At 41.5% G+C, this 24,097-nt stretch overlaps 1 protein-coding gene across 4 annotated transcripts in view; it reads right to left on the bottom strand.

The window, feature by feature from the left end:
• PRUNE2 (prune homolog 2 with BCH domain) overlaps window positions 1-24,097 on the bottom strand; it is a 296,154-nt gene that overhangs the window by 63,271 nt on the left and 208,786 nt on the right. For all 4 annotated transcript variants that reach the window (XM_070375739.1, XM_070375740.1, XM_070375741.1 and 1 more), the window contains exon 9: window positions 23,330-24,083. In XM_070375739.1, the coding sequence (XP_070231840.1) occupies window positions 23,330-24,083 (754 nt within the window). The remainder of the gene's footprint in view (window positions 1-23,329; window positions 24,084-24,097) is intronic.

Raw genomic sequence — 24,097 nt, 5'->3', positions numbered from 1 at the left:
TACTTTAGATCCCCAACTCAAAGCTGTAAAAAGATCCTTCATACCTCTGTCCCCAGAGTCATTCTCCTACAAGGAGTTCCTTTTTAGGCTCTCAGCCCACAGATAACTCAGAAAAACCAGTGCTCACAGAGAGGCGATCTATCATGAAGAGTTATTACGATCAACACACTCCATGCCCACCTCTTAATAACCGTGTCACTGTGGTAAAGTTAGTTGACCACTCTAAGACTTAGTTTCTTCATCTGCCAAATGAGTATGATAGGAGGATTAGTGTGAGATCTCAGAGATAATGAATAAGGAATTTGGTAAAAGTTCTATTATATTGTTGAATACTATGCTTATTATTATTAGAAGATTTGGGGCTCAACTAAGCCTGCCACATTCATTGAATCTTCAAGGTGGTTATGGAACCCCTGAAGTGACCCTTGACTCAACACTGAAGAATGACAAATCGAGTGTGTGGTCAGTCACAAATCACAGAACCAGCAGGAACTCCCGGCCCATCTGCTGCCATGTTCCTAAGGTAACCATTATGGGCTGAATGCCCACCCCTCTCTCAAATTCATGTGTTGAAATCCTAACCTCAGAATGTGAGCATAACTGGAGATAAGATCTTTAAAGAGGTGATTAAGTTAAAGTGAGGTCATTGAGGTGGGCCCTAATCTGATATGACTAGTGTCTTTGTAAGAGGAGATTAGGAGAGAGACACCCATTGAAAGACGACATAAAGACACAGGTAAAGACAGCCATCTATGAACCAAGAAAAGAGGTCTCAGAGGAAGTCAATCCTGCCAACACCTTGATAGCGGAATTTTAGCCTTCCGAATTTGGGGAAAAAATACATTTCTGCTATTTAAGCTATCCAGTCTGTGAAAACAATAGAATGGAAAATACTAGAGATATCTTCAAGAAAATTAGAGATACCAAGGGAACATTTCATGCAAAGATGGGCACAATAAAGGATAGAAATACTATGGACCTAACAGAAGCAGAAGATATTAAGAAGAGGCAAGAATACACAGAAGAACTATAAAAAAAGATCATAATGACCCAGACAAGCAGGATGGTGTGGTCACTTACCTAGAACCAGACATCCTGGAGCATGAAGTCAAGTGGGTCTTAGGAAGTATTACTACAAAGAAAGCTAGTGGGGGTGATAGAATTCCAGCTGAGCTATTTCAAATCCTAAAAGATGATGCTATAAAAGTGCTGCACTCAATATGCCAGGAAATTTGGAAAACTCAGCAGTGGCCACAGGACTGGAAAAAGTCAATTTTCATTCCAATCCCAAAGAAAGGCAATACCAAGGAATGTTCAAACTACCGCACCATTGTACTCATCTCATACACTAGCAAAGTAATGCTCAAAATTCTCCAAGCTATGCTTCAACAGTATGTGAACCGAGAACTTCCAGATGCTCAAGCTGGATTTAGAAAAGTCCAAGGAACCAGAGATCAAATTGCCAATATCCACTGGATCACAGAAAAAGCAAGAGAATTCCAGGAATATGTCTACTTCTGCTTCATTGACTATGCCAAAGCCTTTGACTGTGTGGATCACAAAAAACTGTGGAAAATTCTTAAAGAGATGGGAATACCAGACCACCATACCTGCCTCCTGCAAAACCTGTATTCAGGGAAGAAGCAACAGTTAGAACTGAATATGGAACAATGGACTGGTTCCAAATTGGGAGAGGAGTATATCAAGGCTGTATATTGTCACCCTGCTTATTTAACTTATATGAGAGTACATCATGCAAAATGCCGGGCTGGATGAAGCACAAGCTGGAATCAAGATTTCTGGGATAAATATCAATAACCTCAGATATGCAGATGCCACCACCCTTATGGCAGAAAGAAAAGAGGAACTAAAGAGCCTTTTGATGAAGGTGAAAGAGGAAAGTAAAAAAGTTGGCTTAAAACTCGACATTCAAAAATGAAGATCATGGCATCCAGTCCCATCACTTCATGGTGAATAGATGGGGAAACAATGGAAACAGTGACAGACTTTATTTTCTTGGCCTCCAAAGTCACTGCAGATGGTGACTGCAGCCATAAAATTAAAAGACTCTTGCTCCTTGGAAGAAAAGCTATGACAAACCTAGACAGGGTTTTAAAAAGCAGAGAAATAACTTTGCCAACAAAGGACCGTCTAGTCAAAGCTATGGTTCTTCCAGTAGCCATGTACGTATGTGAGAGTTGGACCATAAAGAAGGGCTGAGCACAGAAGAATTAATGCTTTTGAACAGATTGGAGCAGATTCTTGAGTCACTTGAACAGCAAGGAGATCAAATCAGTCCATCCTAAAGGAAATCAACCATGAATATTCATTGGAAAGACTGATGCTGAAACTGAAGCGCCAATATTTTGGCCATCTGATGTGAAGAACTGACTCATTAGAAAAGACCCTGATGCTGGGAAAGATTAAAGGCAGGAGGAGAAGGGGACAACAGAGAATAAGATGGCTGGATGGCATCACTGATTCAATGGACATGAGTTTGAGCAAGCTCTGGGAAATGGTGAAGGACAGGGAAGTCTGGCGTGCTGCAGTCCATGGGGTCACAAACAGTTGGACATGACTGAGTGACTGAACAAGTCTGCGGTCATTTGTTATGGCAGCTCAAGCAAATGAATACAGTATCTGATCTTTATTAGCATGGGTTTCAAGGAGGGGTGTATCAGTCCTTCTGTCCTTCCTGTAACTAGAAAGCCCTTCTACTGCTATCTGACAGATCTAGAGGTGAGGAGAGAAGCCCACGTGAGGTCCCTCATGGCTGAGAGAAAAAAGCCTTCACCTTTACTTACACATGTCCCACTGTACAGTATAATCACATTCTGTGAAGCTAATTTATGAGACTTGATTAATTTCCTACTCTCCTGAGGGATATATTTAGTAATCATATAGCTATGCCAATGTCAAGGGGAGAGCTGATTCTTTTAGCTATTTTTTTTTTTTTTAACATGGGTATGTCTTCATTGTATACATATAGATACCCATTTAGAGGAAAAAATGTGCTTATGTTTTTAAATAATTGTTTTTCACAGATTTATAGCAGTATACAGGATTCCAAGACTCTGTCTGGTATTAGAAACTCACAGTTTCTAATTACCAAGTCCCTGCTGATAATTTTATTTCCCAGCACTAACTTATTTAACAGCTTAAGACCAGCCACTTATGACCAAGCAAGTCAAAAGCAAGCCTCGAGTCTATGAACTGTTAAGTGCATGAAAATTTTGATTAGAGGCTTCTCCTGGGAAATTCAGTCTCAGGTCTTATATCAAGGCCTTTGATCACCCCTGAACTTACTCTAATCAACAAAGAAAACTTCCCCTCGCTCAGCCCAGGAGTGGGGCTTTACTCCATGCCAAGCTATCCTTCTTTCAGTTATCGATACTGACATTTCCATACTCAATAATCTCTCTATCTCTCCTCTCATCTCCATTTTACCTGCCCTCCTAACAGATCTTGTGCACAGCTGCTCTCCTGAGATCACAGGTGTTACTCCTATTTTAGAAAGAGCTATTTATAAACTTTCAACTTCATCAACCTTTCCTGGGTATTTTTGGGAGTTGAACATAGAAAAATGTAACTGCTTAAGTGGCAAAATTTGTATTCTACTCTTGCTTCATGGGCAATGGTAGCTTTATGAATGGGGTTTCCATATTAGATTTGGACAACACTAAAACCTGTTTTACAGGCCACCATATAGGAAGCCTATGTTCAGTTCTGAATTTTTGGATTGGAGGGACTTGGAAAGATCTCTGTCTCAAGGCATAACTACCCCTAACCAAATCTGATTATCCACGTAGGGCTTCCAAACCAGTTTCCCATAAGCCCTGATGGATGTACAATAGCTTCTCTGGTCCTCACTGTTTGTTTCTCAGGCTATTATTCTTTCAGGGTAGGAATTTAACAAATGTTTCAGTTCTAGAACCACGTGGAAAGTGTTAGTCTGGAGGAGGGTATATTACAAAGAGAATGATTCAGACACACATTCTCTGTGTGTCTAAGAATTTAAAAGCTAGGAGACTAAGAAGGAAAAGACATGCAAGTTCACACAAAACAGTAGGGTAAAATCCATGCGCAATAATCATGGAATTTCAGAGACAGGAGTAGTTCCTCCACATGTGGGCCGAGTAGATGAACCTAGAAGTCTCCACACAAGAGATATTGGGACTGGATCTTGTGGATAGGCTGGAGATGGAATGGTGATAGGTGACATTTGAGCTCTCCTGTTTCTTTCCTCCCTTCTTTGTCCCCAACCCCCATGCCCACTATCAAGACTTATTCTGTTCTACTCTAGGAGTCAGAATCTACTTGGAGCTTGTGAGGGGCACCATTTGGCCTGATCCCTGTCTTCAAACTGCCACTGCCCATGAAGGAAGGGGACAACTGGAAGAAAAAGGCACCATCTTCCTTACATCCCACTCCAACCGGTCCACCTCTGTAGATCTAGATAGAAGCTTGCTCTTGCTAACAGTGGAAGTGTTGTCATAGAAACCACGGCCCAATATTGGGACCATGACCTAAGGCTGACTAATCAGATGTAGATTTAGCTTTCTGAAAGTGCTTCTGCCAGAGTTGACTCTATACTGTTCAGATGAGAGAGCCTCACGCTTTCTTCAGCTCACTTTTATTAACTTGTACTGAGGGCAGCAAGGCTGCAGATTCTCAGTCATGGTATGCTGGTTCTTCATGAGGCACCTCACCAGAAGGTTCATATCTTCCTCCATTTTCAAGTACTATGCCTTTCTTCCATGTCTGCAGTTCTATAATTGCCTCTCTTCTTTCCATCCTAGGCAGTTTCAGTCCATTCTATTTCACATGGACTACCAACTTCCCGTCTTGCCTCCCATCTCTTCCACACCACTGCCAGTCTATTGCCAATCACAACTCCCTACTCAAAAAGAAAAAAAGCACTGGCTTCCCAATTTGATGCAAATTTCTTTGACCCTCAGGACTTTCCACCATTTAGATTAACCCACCATTAGCATCTCCAAATGTTCTACCTTTCGGATGACATGAGCTTCTAGGCTCCCAAGTCTTATAGACAGTTCTCAAGAACTGTCTTGATTTATATAAACTGTCATGGTTTATATTCCCTTCTGCTGAAATGCTTCTTCCCCCAACTAAGCCACCATGAATCCTGTATCTGTTCCTCCACAACCAAAGAGAAGGAGTGAGGCTCTCCCTCATTTGAGGGCCCAGGGCCCCTCAGTTCCACCTGTTAGGGAATTGACTTTAAGGTGGGCTACAGGCCATGGGGTTACACAGAGTTGGACATGACTGAAGTGACTTAGCTCTCATTCATTCACTACCCTTTGAGAGCCATTAGTTTTGCTTTTGCATCACATGGAGTCTTTAGGGGTAGATAGCATCTTGTTCATAATAAATGCACAAGCTCTGAGAAGAGAGTTCAGTCTCCTTTCTCCCAAATTTCTAAGGATTGTAAAGGAATTAGGAAATGCCACCTTACCCTTAAAATAGAAGAGCAGTAGAATTTTTTTGTTTTTGTTTTGTTTTTTAATTCTGAGAAATATAAATACAAGGACGAGATTTAGCAAAGTGTTAGTCACTTTGTGTGTCCGACAAAGAGTTGTATCCGACTCTTTGCCACCCCATGGACTGTAGCCCGCCAGACTTCTCTGTCCATGGGATTCTCCAGGCAAGAATACTGGAGTGGGTTGCCATTTCCTTCTCTAAGGGATATTCCTAACCCAGGGATTGAACACCGGTCTCCTACACTGCAGGCAGATTCTTCACCATCTGAGCTACCAGGTAAACTCAGATTTAACTAAGGGCTTCTCAAAGGCCCTGGGATGAACGGAAATGCACTAGATCAAGAGCCGGCCCCCCCGGGGAACTGCCCTGGTGGTCCAGTAGCTAAGACTCCATGCCCCCAATCCAGGGGGCCCGGGATCCATCCCAGGTCAGGGAACTAGATCCAGCATGTCACAACTGGGACTTCGAATGCTGCAACTAAAGATCCTGAGTGCCACAGCCAGTGCAGCCAAATAAATAGAATATTTAAAAGAGCTAGGCCACCTGAGTTCTGATCCTGGCACAGTCACTGACTGTGATCTTGAGCCAGTCCCTCACTCCAACTAGAGCTCACTTGCTTCCTTATAAAGTGAGGAAGTGAGTAAAAAATGAATTCTATGATTTTTTTCAGCTCATATTATCTTAGCAACCGAAACTGAGCCCTCACATGATCATCACGTTCAGACAGGGGAGTCCACTCCTGCCTCTTCTCCTGCTATGTTTGTATACCTATCCACCATACCCTATGATCCCTGCCATTATTAATCCAGAAACAAAGCTGCAACCAAATATTGTTTGTTAATTCTGATGCAGGCAGGATACCAGGCACAGAGTCTGTCCTTCACTACTTTTCCGTCTGCCCCCTCTTATCCCTTCCCCTCTCCCCCAGCTACCCTACTGACTAGACTGGATGAGGAATTGAGAACCCATCCCAAATTCAAATACCGCTCTAGCAGGAAGTTGATTCGAGTAAAGCCTCTGTCTGCAAAATCTTGGCAAGGCAAAGCAATTCCAGGCTAGGTAATAAGAAAAAACAAGCTTTTATTTGCTATAGGTGAACTCAAGCTTTCTTGTCATAACCTATATTGAGTACCTGAACTTATGTACAAACCCTCCACTGTCTTCTAGCTAGCTAGAAAATATGAAGTCTAAAGGTCAAAAAAAGTACTGTGATCCTTTATTTAATATGAGATAAATCCTTCCCTGAGTACAAAAATATTAAAGAATGAAAATCCAAATGGAAATTCACTGGAAAGTACCAGAGAGAGCCCTAACCATTGGGAAAAAGTTAATTTGACTTCTTGTTAATAGGAAGGAGAAACTGGCTCATTACCCTTAAGCACCTACAAAGCTTCAGATCTTATTTAGGATGCAAAGGGTAACTTTGCATTACAAAGAAATCTCCTGAGGATATTTCAAGTGTTGCTGACTGTGAATAACAACAGCCAACAGCCTCAGATTATTTATTTGTCTTTGAGTTGCAGAGTGAAGTCCAAGCTGCTTTTAACTACAGAGCTTCTACTGGCCTGCATAAGTGTAATTTACTGATACAGACACTTCCAGAAAGGCACTTTCTGCCTGCCAGATAACCTGTCTCTTTAAATTAAGAGAAAGATCATGGGTCATGTTTTTTTTTTTTTATTACAAGGAAGTTTAATCTAATGACTCCAGTTTTTACAATGTGTGAATGTGATCAATCATGATTTTAAGAAAACTCTCAAATGAACATTTTGAAATGGACTCATTCAGTGATGCCTTCTATTTTTCTCTCTAGGAGGGGGTCGGGGTGGGGGGGACCATCTGGCGGGAAATGAGCCCAGAAGCTGTGCCCAAATAGCAATTTACATAAGATCCACACAACATTAACAGCTCCTATGAAAGAAGCGAGGTATGGCGGGTGGCAGTTTATAGAAATCATGTCCTCCACCCTTTAAGTCACTATGACCAGTATTCTGATCTCAGGCAGAATCACACTTTAAACCACTCCTTTTAGATGGGAGTCTAGTTTTTTGGTTTCCACATAGGAAATTCATAACCTATGCATTTCTTGTTTGAAATTAACCAGGGGATAACTTTTTTTAGTTTCTAACATAACTTAGCTTTTCAGTGAAATACTGATATTCTCTAAGTATCATTTTCTGTCTTGATTTTGAAAAAAAGCAATAGAGAACAACATAAGCCCATTTTTAAAGATGACCTATTTCTGCAGCTTAGAACTTGGGTAAGATTTAAAGGTTACAAAATCTATCAGAAATAAAAAGAAGTGCATGTTACTAGCTTCAATAACTATTAGTAATTACATAAAAAATTAAAATGCCATCATATCAGGGCCACTCTGCTTGTCAAATAATCCAAATAACATTTCAATACCCATTAGGTTAGAGTCCTAAACAGTTTCCAAACTGTCATTTCTTTTGATTTTCTATCTCCATTTTCATCACAGACACGAATAAAAAATCTTTATAGCTGTGCAGAGTCTATTTACCTAATTACCTGATTGTCAAGGGAGGGGTAGGAGATAGCATGCAGGACCATAAGCCCTTCCAGTATGAGTTGATATGGAATGAAACGCAGCTGCCAGCTGTCACTTGCAAGGGACTGGGCAGAGCTCTGCATCCTGTCACTCCCTCCCTTCTTGCCCCTCCAACTTCCAAGCTGCAATAGCCCAGTCTGTGAGCGTATCACTCTCCATTGCAACCCGACCGCCTTCAACGACCCTCCTAAAGCCGCACCAGGACCCACACCTACCTTCTGAGGACAGAGGAGGCTGCAGAGTGAGAAGGATGCTCGGTTAAGGCTCCTCAGCATCCCCTGTCTGGAGCAGTTAACTGGGAATACAGAGTCGCCTCCATTTTCTGGTCACGTGATCATGGGCACATCTAAATACGGAGGATCACCGGTCTGCCAGATCTCCCAGTGAGCCCTCACCACCGCTGCCTGCTTCTGTGAGGGGAAGGAGCTGGGGCTGTGATGAGTTTCATTTGGGAATATAGACTACATCAGTCAGGGTATGGAGTCAGAAATGCCCCTCTCTTGATTTTTGTGTCTGCTCAGAAATACTGTTGTCACTCCTGTTCCTAAATAAGACTGAATGTGAATGGGCTCAGAGCACAGACTGGAAGCAATACAGTTCCCCCGAAACCTCTTAAAAAAAGAAAAAAAAAAAATCCTTCAGCTACACAGCACATACAGTAAGATAATAGTGTCGTTATTTTTCATTTCACAGACAGTGGTCAAAACCATAATAAAAATGAAAAAAAAAAAAAACCATAATAAAAATGGACTATGGAGGCATAGTGAGATACATAAAGAAATCCAACTAGAGGTTCTAGAGAAAGTTAGGATGTTTGCCCAAGATCAATACAGCTTTGGTTATTGAGAAACAAAGGCACGTGACCAGTAAGCACTTAGACCCTGGAGTCAGAGGTCCTGAGTTTGAAATCTAATTTCCACTACTTATTAGCAACTTTGGACCAGTAGTTACTAAACTACAGACTGCTGACTCACAAATGGATAATAACAGTACTGTTACTTTAAAGCAAGATAATCCAGGTAGAGATTTCAGAGAGCCTGGGTTAAAAGAATTTATTAGCTACTAATAATTTATTAATTCTAAAAATGCCAACAGAAATATTTGATGGAGTTATGTCAAATGAAATATGAATGAAAAGCATACATTCATTAGTATCATCTTCAAAGGAAACATATATTGTCAGACAAATCAAACTAAGACTTCTGATCACAATCAGGCAACATATCAATGTGCAAAGTAACTACAGGCACCACCTTCAGAACTAGGTTGTCAGAAGTCCCATGTTACATCATCTTTTTGTTTCTTGTGGGAGATAGTGGGTAGGTGAGTTGGGGAGGGTGCTATGGTAGAATAGGGCAGTTTGGGGTCCTCTCCAATTGAGCTAACTCCAATAAAAGAGGAAAGTGAATTACTCAATGGAAGACCTGGCCATAGTAAATATTTAAGAAATGTTAGCTCCTAGTCTTAAAAATGAAGGACATTTCATGTCTTTCCCACAGCTGCTGGGGGCGGTAAGAGGGCAGTAGGGAAGGCAGAAGAGGAAGAAGTGAATTTTTATACCTCTACTTAAACTAAAAGCCTACAAAAATTCTCCCAAGTGATGAGCAGTTATGAAAATAATTTCTCATATGCTTTCTATTGTTTAGTTATGGAGAATTGGAGGTGGGGCCCCTAGGGGGTCATGACTTTGCAGGGTTCAGCGAAAAACCAGTGCAGTTTCCAAAGTCAAGCTGAGCCAGAAGTCACCAGAGAAGAGATGGCTCCAGAACCAGCTGTACCCTGGGTATCCAGGGTGAGGCCTAAAAATGGGGTCTCTGCTTTGTGAAGTGCTGGCTCATTAGGGGGGGGGTCCCTCCTCAGGTGGAAAAACGTAGTGGTTGGAGCTGCAGAAAGAGGAGTTACATGTTGTAGAACAGACACTGTAAGTGAACCTGTCCTCAATATCTAACAATATACACTGCCATGTGTAGCTAGATAGTAGTGGGAGCTGCTGTATAGCACATGGAGCTAGCTGGGTGCTGTGTGACAACCTAAAGGGGTGGATAGGGGAGTGCGAGGGAGTCTCAAGAGGGAGTCTCAAGAGCTATATATATACATATAGCTGATTCATGCTGTTGTACGGCAGAAAACAACACAACATTGTAAAGCAATTATTCTCCAATTAAAAGTAAATTTTAAAAAAGTCAACAGTTGACATGGAAAATGATTAAGTTATTGTTATCAGGTCCATCATAGATACCTTTAAAACATTAAGTAGCACTTCATTAAATGGGGAAGTATGGGACATCTGTTACAAACAACAGTGTTTCCTCTTGTCTTGCAGGATCTTCTCTCAGACTGTGTCAAGGCAAAACAGCCCTAGTTCAGTGACAGCTGGGCATCTGAGGATATATACTGTCTTGTTCATTTCACTGGAGCAGTTACAATTATTTTTTAAAAAAAGAATTGCTGCTTAAATGTAATAAGTAGCTTCCTGATTATTATATAGATGAAAAGGACATAGTAGATGTCAATCCTGGGGACTTTTAGTTATTCTTTGAGAGCCTAACACTTTCAAATTATTATTTAATGAATTGAAGTTTGAAAAAGCAATAATATGAAAGGTCTTTGAAGATGATATATTGCCAAGTACTACTTGAGTTGATGATGTAACAGATGACTAAGTAAATAGACTAATTTCCCCCCTGGCAATTTAAACTGGTATAGGCAATGGATAACAAAAGCAGAAACAAAAACAAAAAACTCAACAGGCACACCTGTTTTTCTCCATGAGGCTAACTGAATGAAATGGGTAACAAGACTCTAAGCAAACAGAAAAGCTGTAAGAATCTTGGAAGAACTATAATAAAAAGTATGAGAATATCAAAAATAGGTAACTATGGTCTCAAAAGAAAGATGGATTTTTGCAACATTAGAAAAGATGCATATTCCTATTATGAACTGAATATCTCCTAGATATTCTTCAGTTGAAATCCTAAACCTTGCCCTGTATGATGCTTTTAGGAGAAGGGACTTTCGGAAAGGAATTAGGATTAGGTGAGGTCATGAGAGTGACACATGAGTAGGAGCTCTCTCACTCTTTCTACTACATAAGGATTCAATGAGAAGTTGGAAGTACGAAACCTGGAAGAGGGCTCTCACCAGAACACAACTACGCTGGCATTCTGACTTTGAATTTCCAGCCTCTAGGACTTAGAGAAAGAAATTTGTGTTGTTTATAAGCCACCCAGTCAATCTATGGCAATTTGTTACGGCAACCTGAACTATGTCACTGCCAAACTAAATTGAGCATGTCTCCTTTGGAAAGGGAAGCAGCAAACACTAGTAATTATCTTCTTCATTAAAAGCAAATTATGTTGGACAGACTTGACTTTCTTTTCCATTCCTTCATTGGGTGTATTTATGGGGCCCCTAAATATGTGGCAAGTGCTGTTCTAAGCACCAGGGGTATAGTAATGAACAAGCAAATCAAATGTGTGCTTTTCTAGAGGGTCCATTCTCAAGGTGGGGACAGACACAACAAAATCAATTAGCTAAACAGAAGACCTTTCCAGAGAAGGAACAGTGGTAGGAAGAAAACAGAGCAGGGCGGTGGGATAGAGCATGGCTCTCAGCCCGGGCACTGCTGGCCCTTGGGGTTGGATAACCCTTGTTGTGGGGGGCTCTCTTGTCCACTGTAGGAAGTTAGCAGCATGTGTGACCTCTACTCATTAGATGACAGTAGTACTGGCCCCAGTTGTGGCAACCAAAAATGTCTCCAGATATTGCTAGATGTCCCCTAGGTGCGACGGGCAAAAGTGCCCCTGATTGAGAACTAGAATAACTTGGTTGTATACAGTTATTACTACTCTAGATGAAGCAGTTATAGGAGGTTTCTCTGGAGAACCACAAATGACGAGAATAAGCCAGCCATGTTAGGAGAGTCCTAGATTGAGAGTAGGGCTGGCACGAAGTCACCAAACTGGAAGAGTGTGATGTGAAGGACTGAGGGCTGATGGAGGGAGTGGTCTTGGTGATCAGAGATGTAAGCAGTAACTGGGAGACTTATTAATGAACGCATGTGGAGTCTATAAAAAATGGTACAGATGAACCTAGTTCCAGAGCAGGAATAGAGATACAGACATAGAGAACGAATGAGTGAACATATAGATACAGGGGGGAAGTGGAGGGTGGGACAACTGGAAGGTTAGGTTTGACATAAATACACTACTATGTGTAAGACAGATAGCTAGTAGGAACTTGCTATAAAGCACAGGGAGCTCTGCTCAGTGCTCTGTGATGACCTAGATGGATGGTGGGGGTAGGTGAGAGGGAGGTCTGAGAGAGGGGATGTATGTATACATATAGCTGATTCACTTTGTTGTACAGCAGAAAGTATCACAGCATTGTAAAGCAATTATATTCCAATCTAAAAAAAAAAACAGGATAAAGAAACTGTGTGTGATCCTCTGAAACACGATAAGGTACATAGTTCTCAGCTGGCTGGGCTTAATCCAGGGTACGGTTTGGAACACATAAAGGACCATATGCGTGACGTATTTTTCACTCAGTCTAACATAAATTCTAATTCTCAGTTGATCAACATTTCAAATAGTTTAAGTAAGTGAATTAAAAATTTTACTCCCTGGAAGCTGAACAGCCACATGTAAATCGGTGAAGTTAAAACACACCCTCACATCATGTAAAAATAAACTCAAAGTGGCCTAAAGTCTTAAATATAAAACACGACACCATAAAACTCCTAGAAGAGAACACAAGCAAAACATTTTCTGACATAAATCATACCAATGTTTTCTTAGATCTGTCTCCCATGGCAATGGAAATGAAAGCAAAATAAACAAAAGGAATGTAAACTTATAAGCTTTTTCACAGCAATAGAAACCATGAACAAAATGAAAGACAACCTATGGACTGAAAGAAAATATTTGCCAATGGTGTTCCCAACAAGGGCTTAATTTCCAAAATGTACAAACAGTTCACACAGCTCAAAAAAAGAAAAAAAATAAAAAAAATAAACAAATCAATCTAAAAATGAGCAAAAGACCTAAATAGACCTTTCTCCAAAGAAGACATACAGATGGTCAATAGGCACATGAAAAGATGCTCATCATTGCTAATTACTGCTGCTGCTGCTTCTAAGTCGCTTCAGTCATGTCCGACTCTGTGCGACCCCACAGACGGCAGCCCACCAGGCTCCTCTGTCCCTGGGATTCTCCAGGCAAGAATACTGGAGTGGGTTGCCATTTCCTTCTCCAATGCATGAAAGTGAAAAGTGAGAGTGAAGTCGCTCAGTCGTGCCCGACTCTCAGCGACCCCATGGACTGCAGCCTACCAGGTTCCTCAGTCCATGGGATTTTCCAGGCAAGAGTACTGGAGTGGGGTGCCATTGCCTTCTTCTGCTAACTACTAGAGAGATGCAAATCAACACTGCAATGAAGTACCACCTCACACCAGTCAAAATGGCCATCATTAAAAAGTCTTCAAATATCAAGCTCTAAAGAGGATGTAGGGGAAAGGGAACCCTCCTACACTGTTGGTGGGAATGTGAACTGGTACAGTCATCATGGAAAACAGTGCAAAAGTGCAAAGCTTCCTCAAAAAACAAAAATAGGGTTGCCATATGATCCAGCAATCCTACTCCTGGACATACATCTGGACAAAACTATAACTTGCAAAGATACATGCACCTCTGTGTTAATAGCAGCACTATTCACAGTAGCCAAGACACGGAAACAATCTAAATGTCCATCGACGGATGGATAAAGATGTGATTCATACATATAATGGAGTACTACTCAGCCATGAAAAAACAATGAAATAATGCCACTTACAGCAGCATGGATGGACCTAGAGACTATCGTATTAATCGAAGTCAGAAAGAGAAAGACAAATATGACATATTACCACGTATATGTACAGTTTAAATTTGACACAAACAAGCCTATCTATGAAACAGAAGCAGACTCATGAATATAGAGAACAGACCGGTCGTTGCCAAGGGGGAGAGAGGGTGTAGGAGGGATGGATTGGGAGTTTGGGATTAGCAGATGCAAACTCTTATATATAGAATGGATAAACAAGAAGGGCCTACTGTAACACAGGGAACTGTATTCAATATCCCATGATAAACCATAATAGAAAATGTAAAAAAGAATGTATATACATGTATAACTGAATCACTCTACTATACAGTCGTTAATACTGTAAATTAACCCTATCAATCAACTATATTTCAATAAAATAAATTTAAAAATTAAAAAAAAACCCACTCCCAGCCATTACCTAGAACCAAACTCTCTTATATCAACAATTTTAAAAAGCCATATCCTTTAGCCAACAGTTAAAATGAAGGGAAAATATTTTAATTTCCTCCATTGGTATAGCCTGGATTTCTACAAAGGGTGACCTAATCCTAGAGTGACTTTTTGACAGCCTTTGTCTTAAAGGAACTCCCATAAGTATCTTGAAAACAAATCCTCCAATGCACTGGAGGTATACCAAACTGATCCTGTACGTATATGTAACTCAGCCCACTTTTCAGAACCTAGGCTTCCATCACTCTCCAATTAAGCCAGTTATGCTGCCTAGCTTCTCTTTGCTTCTTCAGGTCCACTTTCCAACGTGTTCTACCTTGCTTTTCTCCCTGGAAGGCTCCCTCCCTTCACTCTCTAAATTCCACTTGGTTTTGACCCATGAGGGCCACTGGAGGGAGATCAGAGGAAGAAGGAAGGAGGCCTCCTTCTTCCAGAATGCCTCAGGCTGACCATGCCCTGCTCCTTGTTGAATGGCCCTTTCTACCCAAAGTTCTCATTCTGGGTCTGGGACTCACCGCTTCCCCTCACTCCTGAGGCCTAGGAATAACAACAGCTGTTCTGTTACTATTCCTGGGTTACCCCACGATTCCTTGTGAGTTCCTCAAAAGTTGCCACTGTCTTTGTAAATACTCCCTTTATTAAGTATTTTTCAATTATCTTTATTCGAATGTGTCATCTCTTTCCTGCTGAGTCCCTGATACACTAGTACATTTTGCTTTCAAAAGACATGACTTCTTGTCTTCCTCAAAGCCATCAATTATCATGGAGGAGGTCTTTTTTTCTGACCTCAGGTTTAACCTTTTGCCCATTTCAGCCAGAGAAGTACCTTGGATCCTTGGATTTCTCCTCAAGTTAGAAGCCAACACAGCACAAAAGGGCTCCTCTGTGGGTGTTTCTCCCACGAGACAGCTGGGTTGTATCACCTCATCTTAGTGCCCGTGGTTTTCTCTCACTATAAAATTCCTCACCACAAAATACCACATCTGGGACTTACCTGGTGGTCCAGTGGCTAAGACTCCTCGCCCCTAATGCAGGGGGCCCAAGTTCGATCCCTGGTCAGGGAATTAGATCCTACATGCCAGCTACTAAGAGTTATTAGCATGCCACAACTAAAGATCCTGTGTCCCACAACTAAGACCCAGTGCAGCCAAATACATAGAATATTAAATATATATATATGTACAGATATAGATATTTACACCAAAGGGTCTGATTCTCTCACCTCCCTCTGGCCTCCAGCCACTGGAGTTGGTGCCACACCTCACAGATGAGAAGCAGCTCACTGACATGGCAGTAGCCATGATGGATTTGCTGAGGCAGGAAGTAAGTGCTCAAGTGTGAAAAGAGCCCAGTAACGGGTCACATGACAGTGTGAAAAGTCAGAGGTGAGTTCTGACTCAGTTATCCTCAAACTCTCCCTTTGGAAACTTTGGCTCTTGAACTTGAAACTTTCCATGGGACAACAGGAGAATAGGAATAAATACATCAATCTATAGAAATTGAATCTATAGAAAAAGGTTACTCTCTGTCTCATTTGACAAGCACTGAGCTAGAAGGGAGAAGACTTAAGTTCAAGTCTTAACTTTACCATTTTCTCATTTCTGGATGACATTAAACAGCTCTCTTATTGAATCAATTTTTTTGTCTGTGAAATTGGGATAATAAAACTTGCCATGTCTATTGCAAATGGAAACTGGATGGACTAAAGAAAATATATTTGTCTATCTGCCAGCACTTATTGGAAGTCTACTCTGGGACGGGCTGGCCAGAAGTGCAGAGGTGGCTGGGGCAGAAGTGGAATGGAGGTGGGGGAGACACCAAAATAACTAAAAAAAAAAAAAAGAGAGAGAGAGAGACTAAGGCCTGAATGAAGTGCCAATTTAAAGGACATTAAATACACTTAATTATCACCACCAGGTCACCAAATATAACACACCAAGTGATAAAATATAATTACAAAAATAAATGAACAGAGTCAGTGCCAAGTTTGGTCTTCCAGGTTTGGTTCAGGGCAAAACCAGAAAACAGTAAATAAACAAGGGAACACTGTAGTTTACAGAGTATCAATTTACCTTGGAGAAAGGGCAAATGTTTAGAACTGGGATAGAGCCCATTCAAACAGCAAGACCTAGAGAGGAGGCAGTATGAGCTCAAAGAGCCTGATTCTTCTGAAAGCCCAAACAGATCATTAACCAGCCTTGAGAGAGAGTGGACGGATTATTCCTTTGCCCGTTTTTCATTTTCAACATTTACATGGGTGTAAGACCCAATGTACTAACTTCTCAACCAGAAGTCATAGACAGAAAATGTTTATTTCAGAAGGTCTCATGAAAAAAATGTAAAAAGATCTAATGGTGTCACTTAAAAGGAGAAAGACAAATTCTTTCCCATAGTCTTGTTAGGGAAAAAAGGGCCCCAAAGCACTAGTTTAAAAAGAAAAAAGAAAGCACAGAGATCACCGTAAGAAGCAGGTCATGGGGAATATGAAATATATTGTATTTAAAAGGTCTTTCTTATTTTAAAAAGTGAAAGTCACTCAGTCGTGTCTGACTCTTTGCGACCCCATGGACTATAGAGTCCATGGAATTCTCCAGGCCAGAATACTGGAGTGGGTTGCCTTTCCCTTCACCAGGGGATCTTCCCAACCCAGGGATCAAACCAGGTCTCCCACATTGCAGACAGATTCTTTATCAGCTGAGCCACAAGAGAAGCCAAAGAATACTGAAGTGGGCGGCCTATCCCTTCTCCAGTGGATCTTCCTGACCCAGGAATCGAACCAGGGTCTCCTGCATTGCAGGCAGATTCTTTACCAACTGAGCTATCAGGGAAGTCCTTTTCTTATTTTGCTGCTGCTAAGTCACTTCAGTCGTGTCCGATTCTGTGTGACCCCATAGACGGCAGCCCACCAGGCTCCCCCGTCCCTGGGATTCTCCAGGCAAGAACACTGGAGTGGGTTGCCATTTCCTTCTCCAATGCATGAAAGTGAAAAGTGAAAGTGAAGTCGCTCAGTCGTATCCGACTCTTAGCCACCCCATGGACTGCAGCCCACCAGGCTCCTCCGTCCATGGGATTTTCCAGGCAAAGTACTGGAGTGGGGTGCCATTGCCTTCTTATTTTAGGGAGTATCAAATAACTCACCTCACAGGGCTAGGAGACAATGGGATTGACAAATATACTACTATATATTAATATAAATAGATAATAAGAACCTACTATATAACAGAGGGATCTCTACTCAATACTCTATTATATATGGGAAAAGAATCTAAAGCATGGATACATGTATAATTGATTCACTTTGCTATACACCTGAAACTAACATTAACTCTAAACCAACCATACCCCAAACTGAAAGATACAGCTCCATAAATATAAGGATTGCTGCTGTTGCTGCTCAGTCGCTTCAGTCGTGTCCGACTCTGTGCGACCCCATGGACTGCAGCCCACCAGGCTTCTCCGTCCATGGGATTCTCCACGCAAGAACACTGGAGTGGGTTGCCATTTCCTTCTCCAATGCATGAAAGTGAAAAGTGAAAGTAAAGTCGCTCAGTCGTGTCCGACTCTTAGCGACCCCATGGACTGAGGCCCACCAGGCTCCTCCATCCATGGGATTTTCCAGGCAACAGTACTGGAGTGGGGTGCCATTGCCTTCTTAGGTTACTTCTAAACATTCTGTTTCAAAAGGACACGTGACAACAGCTCCCCCTCTTTTCCATCCCTCTCCTCGCTTTCTCACCCACTGCCCTCTGCTGCATTAATCTACAAAAGACTCAGCAAGTATTATCAGCTTTCCTAGTCTTCTTGAAAATTATTTCCTTTTATCATCCCACACAGCTATATCCTTGCCCCACACCTATAGAAAGCCAACAGAGTTGTATAGCAATCATCCCATTTTTACATAATTCCAATGGTGAATTTACAAACGTTCCATCCTCTCTTAGTTCCATGCTGTTAGTATATAGTTCAGATTCCTGAATATAACCTCTGATAATGCTAGGAGGCAAGTTGGACAGGCTATGGTGCCCAGTTGTTTGGTCAAACACGGGTCCAGATGTTGCTGTGAAGATATGTTTTAGATATGATCAACACTGAAGTCAGTAGACTTTGAGTAAGGGAGATTACCCTCTGGAATGGGGGTGGGCCTCATCTAATCAGTTGAAGGCCTTAAGAGCAAAGTCTGAAGTTTCCTGAAAAGAGAGGAACACTCTTCAGATCTACCACAAAGAGACTCTACCTGTTTCCAACCTGCTGCCCTGCAGAATTCTGACTCAAGACTGCAACAACTCTTGCCTGAGTTTCTAGCCTGTTAGCCTGACCCACAGAATTCAAACCTGTCAGCCTCTAAAACAGTATGAACCAATTCCAATTCCTTAGAACAAGTTCCCCTCCCTCCCTTCTCCCTCTCTCATACATACATATTGCTCCTATAGGTTCTGTTTCTCTGGAGAACACTAATACCATTTACCCTTTCTTCACATGACATTCTTGCAACCACACCTTCCTTAAAATAAACATATACATGGTTCCTTGCTTTAAGAAAAGCCTGTGTGCCACAGATTACTCCGCAGATGCTCTCTGTGGCCACACAGGAAAGACCAGGCATATGCTTCACTCTCAGGGGAACTGGCGTGCAATCCCGGGTGGGTCTACACCTGGAAGATGACCAAGCTGTTGGCAAATGCATCTGGGAAGATGAGTCCTAGGAACTAGAACACAATGGTGAAGATATCAAGGGAGACTTTTATTTCCCAGCACTCACAATAAGTTTTGTTAACAAGAGACAGTAGGTGTGGTATAATGAGAAAACGTTATCTTTCCAATGCTCCCTCAGATTCTGAAAATATGGTTTACTGCTCTCCAAACAGTGTGGGAGCTCAGAGAGGGTGTGGCTGGGTGATGTGAGGGCAAGAAGTCAGGTTGCAGTTGGTATATCATCTTATGTATACTATCAGCCTACTTTTATTTCTGAAGATCAGATTTTAATATATTTTTTTCTAGATAGTCTTGGTTTTGGCCTATGATTAGATGATGCGTCAGACATCTCCAGGTTTTTGGTGTGAAAAATATGGCTATCTTCTCATTGCTTCTGTGATCGCCTTCCAGTCTCCAGATTTCCTTTATGCTGCTCTCCCCCAGTTAACTCAGTAGCCTCTCACCCATTTCTTCACCTTTCCAGACTATGACCTTCCTTTAATGCCTATCTCAAATTGCACCTCTCAGGACCACAACATGACTTCTGTAGGTCTTTTGCATTTTGCTTCCATGGGCTCCTTCTCTTACTAAAACAAAACAAAACCCTAAAACTTTGTTTCACATCTGCATTGGTATAAAGAAATATAATCCACACCAGAATATAAATCACATAGGAATACAATCACTTTTTCTTTTGATTTGAAAAGAAAGTTAAAAACTTCTCATGGGCCTTTTAAAGTGTCATGGGTCCTGGGCACCCTGCCTCCTGATGTAGCTGGATAATAAGCCATCCTTGTTCCTCCTCCATAAAAGTATTCTACACAATTAACACACACACATATATATAAAGTCTAAAAAATAGTACTGATGAACCTGGAGATGCAGATATAAAGAAAAGACTTGTGGACCCAGTGGGGGAAGGAGAGGGTGGCGCCCATGGAGAGAGGAGCACTGACATTAATACACTACCATGTGTAAAACAGCTAGCTAGTGGGAAGAGCTGCATAGCACAGGGGGCTCAGCTCTGTGCTCTGTGATGACCTAGACAGATGGGATGGGTTGAGGGGGCTGCGAGGGAGGTGATATATGTACACATATAGCTGATTCACGTTGTATCACAACACTGTAAATAAATTATCCTCCCATTAAAAAAAAAGTATCTACACAAATGCCTCTCTCTTAATTTACTAGCATTAACACATACTCCAGACATAAAGAGGCTCTTTCAAATCCTTGCTTCTTCTCTTTTTAACTATAAACCAGAAAAGCAATTCAAACTTCCTAAACATCAGTTTCCTACCTTGTATAAGCCTTACCTCATGCGGTTGCCATGGTAACATGTGACTGCATATACAATGCTTAGAACCTGGTCCAGGGCAAATATCCATAACTGGTAGCTAATTATATTTAAACAGACACTGGCCATCAACTATCTTGATTTAAATATCACACTATTATCTACCTTTTCATTTACATTGAACTCTTTTATCAAATAACTCCTAGAGGGATGGGACTAAGTTTCAGACCAGCAGTTCTCAAACTACTGTGCATCAGAATGCCCTGGAGGAGGTACTGAAACAGAGGAGTGAAGTTCCTGATTGAGGAAGTATGGGGTAGAGCAAGTAATATACCTTCCTAGCAAGTACTAGATGATGCTAGGGCCTGCTGGTTTTAGGGCCCCATTCAGAAAACCACTGTTTTAGATAATTCTACATCCTTCCAAAATCTAGCACAGAGAAAAGCTTTCAAATACTTCAGAGTAAATTATTTAGGTAAAAGGAGAAACAAATCCCAGTGGGAAAATCTGTCCCCTTCCCCAGTTGTGAGAAAATGTTCATTCCTGCAGGGACTGAGCAGAAAGAGATGAGCAAAGAAATCTCATTAAAAGGGGGAAGTGGCACCACTGAACACTATCATCTGCTGGATTTCAGCGGCATGTGCAAAATGCAGACAAGAAGCCAAACAATAGCTCAGCCAACTCAAGGCTGCCTGTGTTCTGAGCTCAATCTATAACAGTGCCAGCAGGGCCGCTGGGATCCATCTGCTACTCTCTTTCTGATAACGGATCTTAGGTCTCTCTGGAAGGAAACAGCTTGACAGGAAGAAAGAAAGATTAGGCCAACTGAAAATGTCTGGATTTATGAAGCTGCACTTGAACAGGGCACAGCTTTTAACTCTCGATAGCACTTTGCTAACCTTCAACATTCCTCCACTGTTCTTTCTGATTTCTCTGTTCCTTTCATGGAGAAATGTGAATGTCAAAGTTCTCTGGACATTTTCTATTGATACACAAATTAAAGTTGCAGGATTCAGTATTGAAGGAAGACTTGAGATCCTCCAGCCCAACCCACCAATTTTATGGATGAGGAAACTTAAATCTAGGGTTAATTAAAACACGTAATTGGCAGTGGTAGAACCAGGCTGAAATCCAGCTGCCTTGACATGCAGAGAGCATATGGGTGTATAAAGCCCTTTATGCTCCTAAAATAATTAGGAGAAAGATACCTAAATGTCCATCAGCAGAGGAATGGATAAAGAAGATGTGGTACACACGGACAATGGAATATTACTCAGCTATTAAAGAACAATGCCATTTGCAGCAACATGGATGCACCTAGAGATTATCATATGAAATGAGGTGAGTCAGAAAAGACAAATATCATATAGTATCGCTTACATGTGAAATCTAAAAATAAATTATATAAGTGAACTTATTTATAAAACAGAAACCGACTCACAGACTTCAACAACAAATTTATGGTTACCAAAAGGGAAATGTTGTGGGGGAAGAAATTAGAAGTTTGGGATTAACATATACATGCTGCTGCTGCTGCTAAGTCGCTTCAGTCATGTCCGACTCTGGGTGACCCCATAGACAGCAGCCCACCAGGCTCCCTCATCCCTGGGATTCTCCAGGCAAGAACACTGGAGTGGGTTGCCATTTCCTTCTCCAATGCATGAAAGTGAAAAGTGAAAATGAAAAGTGAAAGTGAAGTAGCTCAGTCATGTCCTACTCTTAGCGACCCCATGGACTGCAGCCCACCAGGCTCCTCTGTCCGTGGGATTTTCCAGGCAAGAGCACTGGAGTGGGGTGCCATTGCCTTCTCCGCATATACATGCTACAGTATATAAAAATAGATAATCAACAAGGACTACTGTATAGCACAGGAAACTCTACTCAATACTCTGTAATGACCTATATGGGAAAAGAATCTGGAAAAGAATGGATTTATGTGTATATATAAGTGGATCATTTTGCATACAACTGAAACTAACATAACACTGTAAGTCAACTGTACTCCAATATAAGCTAAAAACTAAACTTAAAAAAATGAGTAAGAAAAAGGTACTTTTTTCTCCACTACTTTAAGGAGGAAACATGTAACTTAAGATACTTTTCACAACATGTCCTTTTGTCCCTGGAAGCAGGGGTGCTTTATCAGAGCAAGTGAAGAGAAATGAACCACCCTAAACAGTTTTAGCAGGGCTTGGAAACTTGAGAGCAAGAACGATGTCCACTGGCTACCCAGAAACTTGGCCAGAGCAGACTCTCAAAATCCAAACAGCAAATGAATGAATGAATTACTGGTTTGATGGTTATTTGCAAATTTTCAGTCAATTAAGGAATGCACGTTTCACATTAAGATTTTAAGCCTGCTATGGAGTCTCCTCATTCCCACTCACATAAAAACAGAATCACCTTTTCTATATGCTGGAAAACACAGGTTTTGGGGGGTGAAAACTGAATCTCAGAGCGCCCACTCTGGTTACTTAATTCTCGGCAAGTTATAGAAACTTTCTGAGCCCCAACTCCCCACCCTCCACCAGTATGTATAAAAATTAAAACCTACCACCTGAGGGCTGTTGTAAGAATTAAGTAAGATAATGTGTGCAAACTGCCTTGCACTATGAATAAATGTGTATCTATTCCCCTCCAGTACCAATTAACTATTTAAAAGTAAAACAGGTATTGAGTAGATGAAGGAAGTTAGGTAAGTTAGATGAAATCAGAAAGGTAAGTGTAAGACTGTGGATGGAAACTAAAGTGCCTTTTTTGGCTGAAAATGTACACAAATCTCATTATCCTTATGGTTATCTAGCAGCTGCTTTCACTGATGTTATGCTTTGCAATACATGTAAGCAAAGCTCCTATCATCTAGATATTCTTCATACTCCATAATCCCTCACAGGTTCCCCAGTCCCTAACAAAATAGTTTCCAGGAAAAAAATAAATGTTTTTTTTGCTTACCCATTCCGTCTTGGTTTCCTTGTTCTGGGCTCAAGAAACTCTGTCTCCTCCTCCATTTCCATTTCAGGGATTATGTTTTGTGGTGAAAGCATTTCCCATTCATTGTCATGGGTGACAGGCTGCAACATAACTGCATCAGGGCCAGCTTTGCCTCGGCTCTTGCTCCTCCGTGATTGGCTGCCCAGATCAGAGGCTTCACCTAGTGCTAAAGATTCTAGAGGCTTCATTTCTTCCAGAATCTGTATTTGGGGGCTCTGGCCCAAGCTGTGATCAGAGGCTGGCTCCACAGCCTCACCAGACCATCCAGGTCCTGAGTCCATGGTCTCTGATGATGGATCACTAACCTCACTACGGCCCAAGACCATCCAACTCTGGTCTTGCCCAGGGCTTTCAGAAGATGATCTCTTATCATCTCTGGAAGACATTCTTTCTGTAGATAGATGATTTCTTTCATTTAAGGAAGCTGGTTGACCTGTGTCCGGGGAGCTGGCTAACTGAGTTTCTGGCAGCCCTTTTTCCTCGGAATCTACGTGAAGCTCTTCTAATTCCGATGTGATTTCTCTAGCTTCACAGGCCTCTGGCTCTGGCAGTGAATTTTCTTCATGGTTTACAAGTATGTAATCCATGTGCAATGCATGACGATCTTCTTTCTTCTCAGTGTTCCTTTCCTCCCCATGTTCTGATTTTACCTGCTCAGGCTCTTTGGTAGGAATTATTTTTTCTTCTTCCAACTCTAATATTCCCTCACTGGCACCTAGAAGTGAAAAA

This window comes from Bos mutus, chromosome 8, assembly GCF_027580195.1.
Source record: "Bos mutus isolate GX-2022 chromosome 8, NWIPB_WYAK_1.1, whole genome shotgun sequence".
NCBI classification, from domain to species: Eukaryota; Metazoa; Chordata; class Mammalia; order Artiodactyla; family Bovidae; genus Bos; species Bos mutus.
Note: the sequence above shows the minus strand (reverse complement) of the source record. Positions and strands in the feature narration are given on the sequence as shown.